Source organism: Solanum stenotomum, chromosome 6 (genome assembly GCF_019186545.1).
Source record: "Solanum stenotomum isolate F172 chromosome 6, ASM1918654v1, whole genome shotgun sequence".
Lineage (NCBI taxonomy): Eukaryota > Viridiplantae > Streptophyta > Magnoliopsida > Solanales > Solanaceae > Solanum > Solanum stenotomum.
Window position 1 is genome coordinate 43356889 of NC_064287.1, and position 19915 is coordinate 43376803.

The 19915-nt window shown below is 34.2% G+C and overlaps 3 protein-coding genes across 6 annotated transcripts in view; all 3 read right to left on the reverse strand.

Annotated features, from left to right (window-relative positions):
- The window catches only part of LOC125868364 (putative late blight resistance protein homolog R1B-17), a 35408-nt gene extending 21036 nt beyond the window's left edge, over positions 1 to 14372 (reverse strand). The window contains exons 1-3 of one of the 2 annotated variants that reach the window (XM_049549022.1): positions 14250 to 14371; positions 7938 to 11884; positions 6805 to 7839 (exon numbers count right to left, since the gene is read on the reverse strand). In XM_049549022.1, coding sequence (XP_049404979.1) covers positions 6805 to 7839; positions 7938 to 11848 — 4946 coding nt within the window. In that variant the 5' untranslated portion in view covers positions 11849 to 11884; positions 14250 to 14371. Of the gene's footprint in view, positions 1 to 6565; positions 7840 to 7937; positions 11885 to 14249 lie in introns of those variants that run through there. The other variant, XM_049549021.1, reaches the window with a different exon arrangement.
- Positions 1 to 19915, reverse strand: part of LOC125868365 (putative late blight resistance protein homolog R1A-4) — a 51479-nt gene that overhangs the window by 19152 nt on the left and 12412 nt on the right. The gene's annotated exons all lie outside the window — the stretch shown is intronic.
- LOC125868366 (protein NSP-INTERACTING KINASE 3-like) overlaps positions 15385 to 19915 on the reverse strand; it is a 29226-nt gene continuing 24695 nt past the window's right edge. Inside the window, exons 8-10 of one of the 3 annotated variants that reach the window (XM_049549033.1) lie at positions 17383 to 17724; positions 16209 to 16603; positions 15385 to 15934 (exon numbers count right to left, since the gene is read on the reverse strand). In XM_049549033.1, the coding sequence (XP_049404990.1) occupies positions 15620 to 15934; positions 16209 to 16603; positions 17383 to 17724 (1052 nt within the window). In that variant the 3' untranslated portion in view covers positions 15385 to 15619. The remainder of the gene's footprint in view (positions 15935 to 16208; positions 16604 to 17382; positions 17725 to 19915) is intronic. The other 2 variants (XM_049549028.1, XM_049549032.1) reach the window with 2 other exon arrangements.

The following is a 19915-nucleotide window of genomic DNA, read 5'->3' on the forward strand; positions in this document are numbered from 1 at the left end:
TACTTTTTTATCTTCATTTTTACACAAAAAAAAATAATAATTAAAAGATCACTCATTAAATCCCTTTTCTTGTTTTTTCCTCTAATGGCCGACAGATGGAAGACTATTACAGTTTACAGACCCCACTTAAAGTTTGTATTTTATCTTCTTATAACAGACCCCACTTACTTAATAATTGCTACAAAACAAAATATATGAGAGTGCGCTAGAGTGAGAATCCAGTCAATAGCTTTATTTATCATTTATCTATGGGAAAAGGGGAGTTCGGAACCTAAATAAGTCACATAAAGATAAAAATGATTAAAACAAGTCACTATTCTAGTAAGTAACTAAAATAGGCTTAGTGAAAGAAAAAATTCCATTTTATGAAATATGTCAAACGTTTTCCGTTAGTCTCATAACGGATATATTTTAATATATAACGAAAGTATTTCTTACACTTTGTAAAGTGGAAGTTTTTCTTACACTTTATAAAGTGGAAGAAAAACTTCTGTTTTACAAAGAGGAATATTTTTCACGTTTTGCACTAATTTGTATCTCTTATGAAGCTTTTGCAGTGTTTGTCATACAATTATATTGATTTGACATATCATAAAAACGGAAAAAATTATTACATTATGTATTTTTATTTTTTTATTCTGAAAACTCATCCAAGCTCTATTTAAGAAAAAAATTATTACATTATGTATCATAAGTGTTAACTTGATTTGATCTATATAGTCATTTGGAACCCTCAAAAAGTCAGTCAACGATTCGTCACTATAAATAATTCAATCTCCAAAATTTACTTGTTACAAAATGAAGTAGGGTATTTTCCGACTATAATCAAATTATAATCACTATTTATACCCATTCTTTTATAAATGGGAAAAAATGACAAATATACCCCCGAACTTTCAAAAAGGGTATGTATATATCCTCCGTTATATTTTGAGACTATATATACCCTTGTCATCTTATTTTTGGGTCATATATATCCTTACAACTAACAGAGAAATACGTGACAACATCTCAACAATTGACTCTATTTTATTTTATTTTTCACCTACAAAACTAAAAACCCACCCAGATACTTTAAACCCACCCGGATATCCAATTTTTTCCCTTCTACATCGTCCCCATTCACCAGCTCTGGTAACTTTCTCAAAACCATCGTTGCCATCACCCAGTCACACACTACATCTAATTTTATCCCTTCTCGATCGATTTCTAATTTTCTATTCGATAAATTTTCACAAAAAAAACCCTAACAACTTGAAGAAATCTAACCCAATACAGGTACAAAGAACACATCATCTTAAAATGAATTCAAAACCCTAACAACCTCTGTTGCTTTGTCTCATTTTCTTGGTACAATAACGAAGCCAACATCCAATACTCCATGGTGTATTGTCTCCAAAACCCAATGTAATGTGAAAACTCCGGTAGAGTCTCAGCGTCAGCGTAATGCGAGCCAATTTCGACAACCGCTGCAGGACGTAGTGTTACTCGGCGGGTATGACAAAAGCAGAAATTTCAATTTGTTATCAATAGTTCGATCACTATAAAGAGATGTGGAAATAAAACTATTTGTAATCAATAGTTTGATCTTTGCCAAAAGTTATTGAAATTTTGAAATGGGTTTCCACAGCCGAATGAATTTTCCACCATGGAAACACATGTACTGACTATTGAGAATAGGAAAAGAGGAATAGATGATGATAGGACCAAGTGATTTGCTTCGGAATGCACTGTAAAGATGTTTTAGATTGGGTCAGGGTTTTATTTTAATACGGGTCGGGTAAAATAAATTAATGGATAGTTAGGGTGAGTGGGTTTTTAATTTTTCATTAAAAAAAATAAAAAATTGGGTCAATTATTGAGATGTTGCCACATATTTCTCCATTAGTTGTAAGGATATATATGACCCAAAAATAAGACGGCAAGGGTATACACAGTCTCAAAGTATAACGGAGGGTATATACATACTATTTTTGAAAGTTCGGGGGTATATTTGTCCTTTTTTCCTTTATAAATTGATGAAAGAAATTGATGATATCGGACATTAATTAAATATTTAGCATTGTGTTTGGAAAGACAATTATAATAAACGATATTTTTGTCATGTATAATTTCGCCATCCCAATAAATCGAAATTCTAACTTTTGCTTTAGAAGACATTTTTTTGGTGATTGAAATGAAGAAAAATAGAAGACTAAAGATGTTGAAGGTACTATGTTTGAACGTCCTTAAATAGAGCTTGGAGGAGTTTTCAAAATAAAAAAATAAAAATACATAATGTAATAATTTTTGCCGTGTTTTAATAATATGTAAAATCAATATAATTGTATGACAAACACTACAAAACCTTCATAGAGAGAACATGAAAAATATTCCTTTCTAAAACATAATTTTTTTTCCTTCACTTTATAAAGTGTAAGAAAAACTTCCACTTTACAAAGTGTAAGAAAAACTTTCATTTTACAAAGTGTAAGAAATAGTTCCGTTATATATTAAAATATACACGTTATGAGACTAACGGAAAACGTTTGGAATATTGCATAAAACGGATTTTTTTCTTCCACTAAGCCTATTTTAGTTACTTACTAAAATAGTGGCTTATTTTGGTCACTTTTATTTTTTTGTGGCTTATTTAAGTTCCGAACTCGGAAAAAGGACAAATATACCTCCGAACTGTTAAAAATAGTATGTATATACCCTTCGTTATACTTTGAGACTGTATATACCCTTGCTGTCTTATTTTTGGGTCATATATATCCTTACAACTAACAGAGAAATACGTGGCAACATCTCAACAATTGACCTAATTTTTTATGAAAAATTTAAAACTCACTCACCCTAACTATCCATTAATTTATTTTACCCGATCCGTATTAAAATAAAAACCCGACCCAATCTAAAACATCTTTACAGTGCATTCTGAAGCAAATCACTTGATCCTATTATCATCTATTCCTCTTTGCCTATTCTCAATAGTCAGTACATGTGTTTCCATGGTGGAAAATTCATTCGGCTGTAGAAACCCATTTCAAAATTTCAATAACTTTTGGCAAAGATCAAACTATTGATTACAAATAGTTTTATCTTCACAGCTCTTTATAGTGATCGAACTATTGATAACAAATTGAAATTTCTGCTTTTGTCATACCCGCCAAGTAACACTACGTCCTGCAGCGGTTGTCGAAATTGGCTCGCATTACGCTGCCGCTGAGACTCTACTGGAGTTTCCACATTACATTGGATTATGGAGACAATACACCATGGAGTATTGGATGCTGGCTCCGTTATTGTACCAAGAAAATGAGACAAAGCAATAGAGGTTGTTAGGGTTTTGAATTCATTTTAAGATGATGTGTTCTTTGTACCTGTATTGGGTTAGATTTCTTCATGTTGTTAGGGTTTTTTTCGCGAAAATTTATCGAATAGAAAATTAGAAATCGATCGAGAAGGGATAAAATTAGATGTAGTGTGTGACTGGGTGGCGACAACGATGGTTCTGAGAAAGTTACTAGAGCTGGTGAATGGGGAAGATGTAGAAGGGATAAAATTGGATATCCGGGTGGGTTTAAAGTATCTGGGTGGGTTTTTAGTTTTGTAGGTGAAAAATAAAATAAAATAGAGTCAATTGTTGAGATGTTGCCACGTATTTCTCTGTTAGTTGTAAGGATCTATATGACCCAAAAATAAGACGGCAAGGGCATATACAGTCTCAAAGTATAACAGAGGGTATATATATACCATTTTTGAAAGTTCGGGGGTATATTTTTCCTTTTTCCCTTTATCTATTGATTGTTATAGCTGTCAATATGAGTTGATCCAAACCATCCGGATTAATTTATACAAGCTTCGAAAATTAAGTGGTCAGACTAGGATGATTCATTTTTTTGGGTTAGAAAACAGTCAGTCTAACTCACAAGTACGTGGACTACAAGTTGTGTCGGGTTAGCTCACTTTTTTTAAAACTACTTTATATCAAATTATAATTAGAAAATATTATCATAAATATCGACAAGACAATATTACATGGTGTTAGTGTCACCACTTGGTAATCAAATCCACAAATAAAACTATATTTATAATATTTATTAAGTTTGATTTTAAGTAAAAGTATAAATAGCTAATAAAAATATTAATCTAATCGTTTTCTAATGATCATAATAAAACACAAAAAGTATGACAATATTCTATAGGCTATGGTCTACGTAGTGATTTCCTATAAATTTTAGAAATTTGTATTTAAATTTTAATATTTAAAACTTTAAATAGATTTTGAGTTTTGGTCTCTTGTTATATTTAAGGGAAAATTGTATAAAATGCAAACTATTAATTCAAATTAAATGATATAACCACAATTTCATTTAATTCTAATTCTTAGCAAACTCGTCTCTCTCCCCAGAAATCTCATTCGTCACTCTCCTTGATGCCGCTCGCCTCTCTCACTTTATACAAACACAAATGTATAAATTATGTTTGTGTTTGTATAAAGCGAGAGAAAACTGTATATACACATACAAATACATATATCTTCATCTTATACACTTATAATTATACAATATAAATCTTCCCCTGCCCAGTTCTCTTTTGTCTTTCTCTATTTCTCGCATTATACAAATACAGATTATACAAAATATAATGTATAATTTGTGTTTGTATAAAGCGAGAGAGATATTTGTATACAAAATCTATCTGTATACAAAAATACAGTTACATATACATATGCATATTTATATTTAAATACATATAATACACATATGCATATACGACTGAAAATTACAACAAAAAAATATATACATATACAACTTACAGTTGTATACAGAAATACAGTTACATATACATATATAGATTTTTATGTATAAATATACCGAAATATACATATACAGATTTTTATGTATAAGTATACCGAAATATACAGATTAATAGTCATAACAAACATAAAATTTGCTATGGAGCGCAATTATGCAAACTATAGCTATAGCATACAAATGTGATTTTTATGTTTGAAAAATCTAAAATTTACTCTATATTTAATACTCTATTTATTTTTTATTTTTTTATTAATTTTTATTTGGCGCACGGACCAGCCCTACCCATATTTCTCAAGCCCCACAAATTAGCAAGCTTATTGAGGCAGGCTCCAAAAATCTTACCCAATTCTATCAAATCACGGGTTAGGCCAAGCCGGCCCAACAGGCCTAGCCCATATTAACGACTCTATTGATTGCCTTCTCTTCAGTTATCTTAAAGTTCAAACAGAAGCCTAAAATGTACCTACCAATTCAATAAGAAGATAGAGTAGAACAAAAAGGTTGACTGAGACTACCAACGACAAGAGAAGAGAAGAAAAATTGAATACCAAACATTTATAAGACCAAATCTAGTTTAATTTGCAGTCGTGAACAACCAATTGTGCCCAAGAATACTCAACGAGAAGTTTATAAAAAAATTTCATATATTGACATTTTATCTTCCAAAAATTGTTGTAACAAAACTTGGACTTATGAAAGAAGTTGAGCGGATGTTTTTAACAAAGATCCAACCCCGATAATTAGCATGAACTTTGTCTTGTTATACAGTTTCCAACTTCCGACCTTCTTGATTGCTTGCTTTTGCCTTTGGTTCATTCTTATAAAATTTCATTCAATCATGCTAGACTATTAGGACAGGATTTGATGATTGATTCAACTTTATCCCATTTATTTCTCGTTATTAGTTAAACTTGTCATTTCTGGGGCTTGCATTCACGTTAAGATTTGACATATATTTTTTTAAGACAAAACTTCAACAGTTAACCAGATTGTTCAACCCACTTCGATTTATCTCCAACACAGACTTCAATATAATATTGTTTGGTAAACACATATCTAGGAAAGCAATAAGTTGCAACTTAATTGAACTTCCTAATATATAGTAGCTAGACTAGAAGACTGTTATTCAACTGCTGATCCTTTGTATCGGGGGGTACTTGGATCGTTAGTCAAAACTCAAAACTCTCTCAAATATTGCTGATTGTGTTCTGCTTTTTCTTCTCTCAAATATTGTTCTGATTGCGAGTCTCCTTGTGGAAAACTTTATATATTTATAGCTCTTAGCCGTGCTTCCCATCTTCTAAGAACTCGGACTCTTGTGTTGCTTTGGATGCTTTAGTCTATACGTCTTTGGACTCATGTCCTAGATATGCTTTGTACTGTTAAGAAGTCTCACATCGATAGAGGGATGAGAATTTGGTCTCTTTATATGGACTTAAACAAACCTCCCCTCATGAGCTAGCTTTTGAGGTTGAGTTAGGCTCAGGTGTCATATATTTACATGCACAAACTCGTTTTATTCAGATATATAGTCAAGTTGGACTCTGGATGCTAAAACATGTATCATCTACACAAGTTGGACTTTGGATGCTAAAACATGTATCATCTACCTGTTTCATGAACTTATTTCATCACTTTGTCGATCATCAAAATATACGAAACCCAACAGAAAAGGAATTCTTTGCATCCTTCTTCCCAAAATTATGAGAAAAAGGGAACTGACCCATCATCAAAAGTTCAGTTTTAGCACACAGATTCACGTATATAGCATATAACCTCTTTAGTTATAAGCATAACACTAGAAAATACGCATATTAAATTTGGGGGAATGGAAATGTGATTAGGTGAATACCGCAAGAGTGCACCAGAAACGAGTCAAGCAGATGGTCTTCTAGCCCAATCTGGAGGTTGTATTGTAACTGTGAAAGCATCATTTGCCATGTCTTCATGTTGCGTAGTTTGAATTTTCAAGGCTGAATTGGCAACAGACCAGCCACACCTGTTTACTTCAATCCTTTTCAGAGTTACGCCATCACCAAAATGAGAAGGGATTTCCTCAAGCTGCTTACACTTGGTTAAAACCAAACGTTCAAGCTTAGGAAAAGCATCATCAGAAACGGACCACTGTGAAATGTTGATGTTGTCCAAATTTAAGTATATGAGTTCAGGAAACTCTGAATCATTCACTTCCCACTGATTCCCTTCGAAGGCTCTGGAAAGTAACCTTAGAATCTCCAAGTTAGGCAATTCTCCAACGATAGAAATTTCGGACCAGGGTAGACGAAACTTGGACAAAGTCAACTCCCTTAGTTTTGAGGGGAAATTGAACACATGAGGAAGCTTAGATGGATAGCAGTTGGAAACCAACTTCAGGGATTCAAGGTGACTTAGAAACTCTAATCTGGGAAAACGAACACACCTTCCCTTCACTTTCTCTGAATAACTAAATGTCTCCAAAAATATACAACTCAACTTTCTCAAATTTGGCATCTTTGTCAAAATCATCTCTGCATCTTCACCATAAGAGAGGCGTGGAGTGGAAAAAGTTTCCAAATAATCTAATTGAGAGTTAGAAAATGATTCACCCATGTTCTCTTGCAAACTAAATGAAGCACGATTCTTTACAAGTAAATGCCTCAATTTGACCATCTTTAGAATAGAAGAAGGTATTATCACCTCTCCTCCCAATCCTCTTACCACAAAAGTTTCAAGATTCCAAAGCTTAGCTATAAATGAAGGAATTGAATTTGCATATGTTTGAACAGCAAAGTACCTCAAATGAATTAGAGACTCTACTTCAATAGGAAAAGTGCCACCTATGTTGAACGATTCCAAATCCAACACTTTAACAAGTTTGAAGCTGTCAAAGATGAAGGAGATATCACGAGGCCATAACAAGCTATCCAGGTCTGTCACTTTGAATTGTAAAGAACGGACATTTGAGCCCCATGGATGCCACAAATCAATCTCATCTTGGTAAGAATGGATGAACAATCGGTAGTCTTGAGGTTTTTCAGGAAGCATATCTTCTCCCCTAAATCAGAAAAAAAAAAAAAGGAACATCAACAAAAATAAGTGACAATGAGAGTTGGTATAAGCATAACACAATGAAATCAGTATAATTCTCAGTACCTGTTCATTTGGTTAAGGAAGTTTTCTTGCTTGGACTTTTCTAGGCAGAAATTGTGCAAGAGATCATGAATGCGACATCTTTTGAACTTATCATTAGGTCTCTCCTTCATGACCATTACTAGATTTCTACTAATAAGATCTTCCAAGAAATAGTGTGCCGTATCTGTTCTTTTTTCCTTATTTGCTTGTACAAACCCTTCTGCTTGCCACAACCGAGTCAATTTTGAGACATGAATATCCTTCCCCTTTAAAAATCCTCCAAAATAGAGGAAACAAGGCTTCAGATGATGTGGTAAATTCTTATAACTGAATCCAATTAAAGACATACACTTTTCCAAGCTAACAATATTTTTGGAACCTAAACTTTCTTCTACTTCTTTCCACAAATCTTCCTTCTTCACTTCCTCTTTCAGAACACCACCAACTAATACAATGGAAAGTGGCAATCCTCCACAACTTTTTGCTATCCGAAATCCCACATCTACAAGTTCAGTTGGACAGCTCTCCCCTTGAAACACCTCTTCTTGTAATAATGTCCAACTCTCATCATCTCTGAATAAACGAAGATGATGGGGTTCACTCTTACATTTAGCATAATTGGCAATGTCACTCAGTCGGGTAGTTAGAATAATTCTACTCCCATTCTTAGCATCTCTGAAGCACATATATAAATGGTCCCAGACTGTTTTATCCCACACATCATCAATGAGAATTAAGAATCTCTTGGTTAACAAAACTTGACGCAGCTCATTAGCTAATTCACCATCTTCTTTTCCAGTGCGATCAGCAGGATCAAGAACATCATTCAAGATGGTAAGCAACACCTCTTTCCATGAATATAGTTGAGTCACACGACACTTAGCATGAACATCAAAGTGAGGGGTAACTATGAGATTATTGTAAATCTTCTCGGCCAGAGTGGTCTTGCCGATTCCAGGCATACCAACTATGGAGATAATATCTAGCTGAGAAGATCCTCCAAGTAGTTGCCTCTTAATTTTATCCATTGCCTCTTGAAAGCCCTCCATTTCTTCATTTTCTCTTGGCGTACAAGCTAATAAGGATGCCACAGGATTCATGGAGGTCTTTGCAACTTTGTGCACTGTCACATCTATCTCCTTTCTTCCATAAGTCTCAGTAACAACTTTATTTAAAAGCTCAATATTCTTAAGAACTTCAGACATTCGATGAGATTTGTACCAGAGTGAATGAGAACTGATTAAGCAGGAGTCAATGACAAACTCTGCTTTATATGCCATTTCAGTGACCTTCAATACAAAACCATGAACTTCATCTAGCTCATCAATGTTTTCGGCGAAATGATCTCTTAGACAAAGTATGCCTTCCTTGACTGATCCAATCTGATGCTTCCAGTCAATAACGGAATCGAGCTTAGAACATAACAGCTCCTCCAAGTTTCCTAAGAAAAATTGAAGAAATCCTAATCCATTTGTCTTGGGGAAGCTATAACTTGATGACTCTGGAGCTGTAGGAATAATTGTTTTGACCTCTGTCTCAACAAACTTAAGCAATTGCTTCATATCGGAGAGATATAACATGTAATACCAAGCAGATTTATAACCCCCAATAGACAATAAACAGACATACTTGGTATCTAGAACATGTTTCTTGAGGTCTTTGAGTCCTTGATGCATATTGTAGTGTTGTACAGCATCTGCAAGAAAGTGTCCCAAGTACATAAGTTTCTCTTTGAGTACTCTACTTCGGTTCATCAGAAAAGTAATCGAACCAGCATCACAGTCAAGCACTATGTCCAGGCGGTTTGATAAAAAGTTTATAAGGCCTTTGATATCTAGCAAAGTCATGTTGCAAAGTGATGCATCCAAGACCTGAATGCATACCTTTCTAACTTCTACCTTGATAAACTTAATATCATATAGGAAATCAGACAACAAAAGACACACTTCCCAGGTGCTGTTTTCGTCCATGAATCTTTCATTACAAAAACGACTGACTTGTGCTAACTTGTTGGCAGTCTCCTCAACATTCCTCAAGAGATGATGATATTTGTTAATCTTCATCTGTTGCCTGAGAACATCCATGAGAAAAGCTCTGAGGAAAATAAGCTCTTCATGAGCACTTTCAACCATATCCAGAATCGGAGCTTTCAATGTGGCCTTGTTTAGCATATCCATCAAGGTTTCCTCAGGCTCAATAAGCTTTAAAGCTACAGTCAAATACTGAAGAACAAGATTGACCCTTCTACTTTTGTTACTATCACCAGCAGCCTCAATTTCGATAGTTCCAAATCCACTACACTGAACTAGAGGATCAAAAAGATATGTTACCAGGAGCAGCAATCCATAGTAGAACTTTTTAACCTCATTTGTATTAGTAAATGTCAAACTGGTTTCATTCTTCAGTTGCAGCTTGTCAAGAATATATTCATGAAACCCCATCAAAACCAAATCCATCTTGGGGCTATCGGAGGATACTATCGTTGAGAATTTCAGCATGCTGAAATAAGAATCAAGGACCTGAAAGTTGAGAGGAAGAAAGTTCAACAGATTTATCGTAGGATGGTCCAGTGTTGATGACACAGAAATGCTGGGACATATCTGTCCAATCACTGCCTTAATAAACCTGAACTTAAGAAGCAACTGAAAATGCGACCAACTGATTTCCCTGGCTAAGCCTTCTTTCTTTATGTCACGATAAAGAGAATAAATGACCAACCATGCTTGGCTAGTTACAGATTGAATAAGATTCAAAAATTCAGTGACATTACTTTGCTCTTTGCACTGCTCAAATGCATCCATGAAAAAAGATTTCATGAATATCAGCTCTTCCCGAACATAATCAATCAGATCTTTTAGAGGAGCTATTATAGTTGGTTTACTGTTCAGTAGCTTAATCAGGGAGACTTCTACCTTGACATGATTTAACTTCAGTTGCAAAATAAAAGGCAAATGGTCTATTTCAGTAGTCTTCATTTTCATTTTCTCATCATAGGAGGAGTAGATTGCAATCGCTGCCTCAACGGCCACAGCTTGCATCTGTGATTGAAGAGAAATCAATTCTCCAAGTGGAAATGGATCTGATTTTATGTCCCAGAGAAATCTAGAAAGGTGCGAAAGTCCTTGTTGGAGATGAATGCACGGACTTTGATGAACATTGCTAAGTAGCTCTTCCAGATCATTACGGAGGGCGCTAACAAAATCAAACATATATTTGGCATTCATTGTAGTCTCTGATCTTAATGTATTTAACCCTATCAAGACACTCAGATAAATTTGCCTCACATCAGGGCTAAAAGGACTTATCCTTTCCAGAAATTTAAAGAAATCCGTATCCATATCGTTATTCAAGCCTAAGAAACATAGGTATGCGGCAGTGTAAGCTACATCCTCAGCATGGGTGAAGAAATCCTTCATACTCTCATGCTCAATGCACTGCTTTGCAGTAAATGTGAAGAAGCCTCGTGTATCCCACAGCTTCTTGACAAGAACAGACACAGGAGGCTCTGCACTAATAAAGAACAGTGCATGATGAACAGAAACAAGCAAAGATTTGACAAACCGCACCTTCTCCATAGTGACTTGGCTAGATGATCTTGATGGTTTTGAAGCTTTGATTCGCTCAGCAATGTTCTTCAGTTTAATTATTTTCAGCACCTTTGAAATCATTCTAGCGGTGTCACTCTTCTGGCCTTGATCCTTCATGTGAGAAGATATTGCAGACAAACCATCAAGAGCTGCTAGAAATAGGGGCCTAAGACATGTTGATAGCGTATTCTTCGGGCAACCCTTCTCCAGTTTTCTCAGAAATCCAGCTGCATGTTCTAGATTATTTCTAGCATCCTCCAGTTGATTAAACGTCGACATATCTAAATGTTGGATGTCCCTCACAAAGTTCAAGGCGCCTATCACTTTGCCACACTCCAGGGCCATCTCCTTATTTCAGTTCCCTCTAATTGTTAACAAATCCTGCATGTAATGAAATCATCAATATCAGCTTGACTTAGAGCTTGACACCAACACATTTCATACATTCATTAATTTTACTGATTCCATTACCCGCTAAGCAGTGAATCCTTGATTTAGGTTGCGGTTTTTACACTTTTAAAGCCGATTGATTTTTCAAGTTAAATCCTACTGTGTACTTCACGATTTTTACACCTTTTGAGCCGGGTGGACAGGTGTTTTTTCATGTTAAATCTTACTGGGCAACATCCTGATTTTACACCTTCTGAGCTGAATGATTTTTCACGTTAAATTTTGTGTTCATTACTATTCCGCACTTTACAATTATAATTGTTTGAACTAAATACTCATACAAATCAGGTTCTTTACTTGAAGTAGACAAATTTTCGGAGGTGATAAAAAATTGGTAAAGCCAAAACTCACCACCCTCAAGATACAAAAAATTTTATTTATAGCTTAGTTTTTGCACACTTATGTAATAGGGGGAATCATGTCGAACTTTAAAGCATTTTTTATTTTCTTTCCTGAGCTGTATATGAATACTTTGAGTTTTAGGAATAACAACTACAACATACTCAGTGAAATCCTACAAGTGGGGTTTGTGAAGGATAGAGTGTACGCAAACAGTGGCGGACCTAGAATTTTGTTCAAGCGGGTTCAAGTTACAAATAATCATGGCAACAATCAATAATAATAATTATCAGTTTTTTTTAATTATATCCTTAACAAGTTATTTTGAGATGATATTCCTAACAAAAAATATACTCTATTAAATTTTTATCTACTTACAAGAAAATTTTCCACATATTTTCAATTTAACAAGCTACTTATTACTCATATATATAAGACTAAAACTATAACAATTTTGAAAACCATAAATAAATAAAAATTAGTAAAATAATAAATAAATAAAAATGCACTATCCTAACTTTCGTGTATACCAAGTAAAAAGGAAAATAAATACATAATTTTGTATACTTCAAAAAATAAAACTAAGTACTACTCATCCGTTTCATAATAATTGTTTATTTTACTAAAATTAGTTGTCCACCTTACTAAATCAATAAAGCATTAATCAAAATTTTCATATATTATCCTTGTAATTAATTCTTTTTGAAAGTGTTCACATTTATNAAGAAAATGATAAAATAATATGAATCTGAGAGAATATTTAAAACTATGAACTTATTGTCTAAATTATTGACAATTTTACAAATACAAACATTAAAAAAAAAAAAAAAAAAAAAAACTTAACTAATAAATTTCGAATATTACTGTTGTTATTTCACATGAACTAGAAGTCTAGATCTATAATAGTCTACATTTATTAGTTAATTTTAAAAAGGAAAAGTATCAAGAAATTCACATGAACTAGAAGTCTAGATTTATAATAGTCTACATTTGTTAGTTAATTTTAAAAAGGAAAAGTATCAAGAAAATACAAAAAAGAACAAAAAGTTATGCCTTAACTGAGGTTCGAACTTGGGTTCATGGCACGAAAATGAACCCATTCACCACTGATCCACGCCATTCATTGTGTAGAGAGTGGGTTCATTTTAGTTATATGAACGAACTTACAATTAATTTATATATGTAAAATACAAATTTTTTCGATGAAATGGGTTCAATTGAACCCACTTGAACCACTGTGGGTCCGCCCCTGTACGCAAACCTCAACACTACTTCGTGGAGGTAGAGAGATGGTTTCTGAAAGACCCTTGGCTCAAGTGCAGCAAATCCAAGTACAAAGAAGAAAAAACAATATATAAAACACACAACTAACACAGTGAACTAACAAAATAGTGCAATAATCAAAACACAGTAGACAGCTGATGATGTGAAATATCAAAAGTAAGAACTACAATAATACCAGGTGATATCAACTACCAAAAACCAAAGACTATATGAATAGGATAATACGACGACCAACACGGTACTCTATACTACCATGAAAAGGCTAGTAATACGACAACTCTTAACTACTACTAACCTTCTACCCTTATTTGCAACCTACATAACTTCCCATCTAAGTTCATGTTCTCAATAAGCGAAATATATACGCCATATCTAGTCTAATCAACTCTCTTCAATCTCTGTCTTTTCTTGACCCCACTACATCTAACCTCTCACACCTCCTGACTGGAGAAGTTCAAAGGCAAAGTGGGTTCAAATTAAAGAAGGTTTCTTGTGCTATCTTGGTGGAGAGCAAAGACGAGGAGGACGAAATGAATCCAATTTTATTTTTTTGAAAAGTTTGGGGGTAGGGAGCAGAAATGGAGAGAGAATTATGAGATGGAAAATCAAATCCTCACGGACAAGATAAAAAGTTCAATAGAACTACTAAGATTCCCAAATGAGTCCAACTTACTTTGGTAGTGGTGAATATTTAACTTGGAAAACCCAACAGCAAAACACTTTTGTGCAGTGATTAAAGTCCTCAAACACCAGCCTCCTGCCAATTTCCCCTTTGAAGAGTAAAAGAACAAAGAAAATTATTGATGGCATATTTATGTTTTAGGAACAAAGGACGACTGTTTGGTCTTTTTTTAATCTTCCTAGATTGCAAAAACAGACATAGGGATGGCAATGGGGCGGTGTAGGGTCAAGGGTGGGGAGGTGCGGGTTGAGCTTAACCCGTAAAATTTTTAATCCTTCCCGCCCCGTCCCGCCCCGCATAACAATTCTTTTTATTTTCAATCCGCCCCGCATAATTTTTTTAATATTTTCTTTTTCTAGTTATGTTTGATACTAAAAATAAAATTCATAAAAATAAATTTATTTTTTCATTAAGTTGTATTAATTTAATAGGATGGTGACTTAAAATTTTATTTTTTAGAAATCAATTGGAAACATGTAAGAAATTGTATTATTTTTTATTGAACCATTTTCATTTATTATCTTGAATATTTTAGTAGTTTTAATGAAATTATTTTAATAAATGATGTTTCATCACTCTTATAACATCTAAAAAGTTAAAATTAAGTTTGAATCCAAATAAAATCATATATACCCGCAACCCGCCCCGCCCTAACATTAATTTTAAAAAAACCCACTTCAACCCGCCCCACACAACCTTAAACCTGCCCCGCCCCACATAGCCTTAAATCCACCCCGCCCCGCATCTGGCCCGCACTAAACAGACAGAAGCAACATTAATGAAATAATTATTTCCCTTTCGTCTGATGGAGCACTGAGTCATTGCAAAATTTTAAACTCAGCAAGTATAGTGTTTATAGGAAAATGGTACGGTTAAATTTGTATGAGGTTAAGGATATGTATTTTAATTTAACTCGTTACATTTGGTTATTAACAGTCCAATGTGTTTGAAAATACAAGTAAAAATGAGATAAAGGTAATAAAATGAGTAAAGAAAGTAGTATGAAGTGTTAGAGCTTTGATGATAAATGTATTCTTTGGTATCAAATACCTTAATATTGTTTAAAAACTACTATTTATAGGTTATAAAGGTTACATTAATTATCCAATAAAAAATCTCCATTTACACCATAAATCTCAAATCTTTCATATAAAAAGAACTAATGAAATCATAATTACATGGCATATCATTTAAAAAATTGAAAGAACAAGAAGGGATTCATCATATATGAACTCAGCTTACACATGACTTATTCCCCTTTCTTTTACAGAATGAATACATACATTCAACAGCAATGAAATACTTCTCACTTCAACTTTAGCAACTCAAGGATGATAAGAATCGAGAACGCAAAATGGATGTCATCTAGGTCCAGAAAGTTCCATTGGTTCAACTAGTGAAGAGTCTTCGACGTAGTTGGAATACCTTTGTGGAGTATGTTCAAAAGGTCGGTTTCTTGGAGTCTCGAGCTTTTGTGATGCCTCCCATTTTTCAGCCAATCCATCGCCTTCTAACATCCTTAATGCTTCGGACATTTTTGGGCGATGAGAAGGGTTGAAATGGGTGCATAGAAGGGCAACTTTAACCATCTCTTCTAGCTCAATCTGGTCAAAGTTATTTTTCAAATTGCTATCTACCATAAGGTTCAATTTATCCTCTTGATGCAGATTTCTCACCTGCATATCATTAGCAGTAATTAAACGAGAGAGTTCGTTGAAGTATGCTAATGGAAAAGAGCCTTGTAAACTAGATGTACACAATACTAGCTAGCTATATTTGAGGTTTGAACCTACAACTCCTTATAACTGAAAAGAAAACAGCTATGAGAAAGAGAGAGAGGAGAGACGCACAACCTGCCTCTGTATAGCTTATTCCTCTCACAACCCACAGTACATATTTCAAAAAGTACTCAGTACAACATCCAGAGAAAGAGAAAGAGGAGAGACGCACCCAATCAAGCATAACAACACCTTTCTGGTTGGCCCCTCGACCAAAGTCCATAGCTTTCTGGCCTGTAATCAGCTCAAGTAGCAAGATTCCAAACCCAAAAACGTCAGTTTTTTCAGACGATTGGCCAGTAGACAAATATTCTGGAGCAATGTGGCCAATGGTGCCCCTAACAGCAGTAGTCACATGGGAATCGTGGTGATCCAAGAGCTTTGCCAACCCAAAATCACCAACTACTGCCTCAAATTCTTCATCCAACAGAATGTTTGCTGCTTTGACATCACGATGGATAATTTTGGGATCACACTGCTCATGCAAGTAAACTAGCCCTCTTGCTGTACCCTGTGCTATCTTTTTCCGCCTTGACCAGTCTAAAACTGGTTTACCATTTCTGCTATCTGCAAATTTTAGAAACCACAATGCATTTTCAATCAAGCCAATATATGTATCAGCTTCAACTGTTACAAAATTCAGTTACTTGGAAACTATTAAAAAGTAACTGATAAAGTTCCAGAAAAGCAAAATGAGCTTGGCTTTCGAACATGCAGAAACATACAACAATGGTTTCAGCCAGCAGCAAACTAATAATGTCTTATCAAATAACTACAGCAGTACAGAGTATGTGAAGGTGGGCTGCCCACCGCAGGCTCAAGGATGGACTGAGGTAAGGGTGGGTCGTAACATCTAAGCTTGTACTTAACCAGAATCTTATGGCCTCAATTCACCAATGACAACGGTTGCTGGTCTTCAGACCACTCACTAATGTTTAATGACAATAAATTGGGAAGTAGGAACTGTTCGCTAACATGACTTCTTTTAAATTAGACATGGTCCAAAATTTGGCACTATTCTAGTATTATATTTGTCCGTACACCTTTTACAGCTTTAACAACTCAAATTCATACTATCCACATTCTAAAATTTATATGATGTTCTCTTTAACAAGTATAATAACCACTATTTAATAAATTTATTCTACTACAAAGTAATAAATGAAAGAAATTAAAATTTTAAACTCTGTATCCTATCAATTATCTGTCAAACAAAATGAATGAAGGGAGTAGTAACAAACAAACACCATGTGAGAATATTTAACTTTTATAAATGGAAATGTTGGACTCATTATCTGAAATCAATAGTGAGTATTATGTATTAACACATGGAGGCAAGAGCTAACCTTTTAATCGTGATGCTACACTTCCATTTGGCATATAGGGGTAAACAAGAAGCCGTTCACTTTCAGTTGAACAAAACCCCAGAAGATGGAGAAGATTCCGATGGACAGCCAAACTAATCAATTCTACTTCTGTCTGAAATTGATTTTCACCACCAACAGCATTGTAGTCGTTCAATCGTTTGACGGCCACAACAGTACCATTGTTTAAGCTGGCCTTGTACACAACCCCAAATCCTCCCTTTCCCAAAATACGTTTTGAGCTGAAATGGTCAGTGGCAGTCCGCAGTTCCTTAAGGGTGTACCTTTTCAGGTGACCCAAGCATACCTCTGGATAACAATGATCTGCATTTGAGAAGTCGTTACTCAGATACAACTTTGAGGAATAGTTAGAGACAGATGGAGAAAATCTTTTGAAAAGTGAAACAGGGAGAAAATAATAGAGGTTGGCAAAAAGGTCCCAAAACTGATCCACATATATGAATCAGACAACCAAAGTACAAGATTATCAAGAGTAACTTTCAACGCAATGAATGTGGCAAGGCAATTCACCAGGCATGGTGGCCCGAGAGAGTGAACATAACACCATCTTCCTTTTTACAGAAATATTTACTTCAACTTGCACNGGTCGTCACTTGGGGTCGAAAACCCACTTGGACATTTAAGGTAAAGTCGACTAATAGACTTAATACACCCAGGGTATAAAGTCTCTTAGGTCATGAAATGATGTATGCTCCTTGTAAAGTGTGTTGGTTTAGCTCTACTCTAGGTAAACTAGGAGTGGGTTTACTAGACACAAGGTTCCCGAGTGGACTACTCGAGTGAGAAGGCTACGCGGTCACACGGAAAAAGATCCGGACACCCCACGCATATGCCAACTCTCCTAAATTTTGGAATTTTGAAAGAAACTTGCGGGTGCGCAAAACACACCTCGCGTGTACGTGTGATAGTGTGAATTTCCAAGAAGTGGAGAAATATGAACGGAATGACAGTTAAGAAAAGCAGTAACACATAATCATTTATAACAAACAAACAATTTATAACATGTAAACATAATTTATAGCTAATGAATGATTTATATCATGTGAAAATAATTAAAAGCAAACAAACAATCAGTTGCATGTAAAAACAGTTTACAACAAATAATGTAATTAAAGTAAGCATATAAAAGCCTAATTAAACTAAATTCGTTGTGGTTAGAACCTATTAAGTCCCCAGTGAAGTCGCCAAGCTGTTATACCCCATTTTAACCGAGTCAAAATAGTGTACAACATTTTGGTAATTTTCAAATTAATAACTAAGTCAAGAAGTCGCCACCTAATTATTATGGTGAATTAGGACACCTAAATTGATTAAAGTTATTTTCTAAAGTTAACTTCATTTTAAGGTCTACTAAACATGAGATTCTAGGTACGAGTTCAATTAATCTAAAGGGAAGGAGTGAGGCATCCTTTAAGATCCATTAAAAATGGTTAACCGGCCGAACTTAAATTACTTAATTAGGCTAAGGTGTGAAGATGTAAAAACTGTTGAAAGGCTAATGTCAAATATCTTTTAAAGTCATTTTTTGGGAAACACTGTGTGGAAATTTGTCTTTTTGAAAACGTACAAAGGAAAAATAGTATTTTAGACATTTAAACTTGTTTGTTGGAAAATAAGTAATGCCTCCAAAGTCTAAGACTTAAAAAATAGAATACAAAATCTGATTTATACTTACAGAGATTTGTATATTTTAAGAATGTTTTTTTGAAAGAATTCAATTTGAAAACAAAAGTTGATTCCTTCTGGAAATCTTTTGAAAATGGAAAGCTATTATTACATAGAATAAAATAATTTATTAATAACCAAATTATGAATAACTAAGTGATTATGTCTAAATGCTCATTTCTTCTACGTTAGTCATTCATGAAAAAAAAACAAAATTAAAAACACATCCAAATCACACAAGTTAAACATGTAGAGGAAAACACATAGAAATAAATAATGCTAAAATATAAGCTATAGAAGATAGTCCCAAGTAAATTTGCTTGGTTTGCTACTTAGATAGTTTGAGATATCATAGACTCCATGTGCGGGTATGATGGTGTTGAGTCATGAGACTCGAATTTTGCTAGAGTCTCGAATGAAGACTCTATTTTTGCTCCGGAAAAGTTCATGCAAATAAAACGAGAGTAAAGAGATTAGTAAAACAATTCGACTTTAAGTCATATTAAATAAATTAGATATAAGACCAAGTAGAACTATACTATCATATATACTATTTGGAACAAGAAATATACGAACACCTAAACAGGACATTCATTTAGCATTGATGATTTTTTTTAAAACTAACTAACAATAGTTAAATCATAATATACTATTTTCAGCACAAGTTAAATCTCAAACGCAACAAATTTATATTTTTAACGAAATATCATTTCTATTAAGCATGAACAATGAAATATAATGCATGAGTCTTGGCGAATTTTATGACGTTCCCTTAAAAATTACAACTTATGCACAAGCTTATGTTAACAAAATATGCACCAAAGGTCTA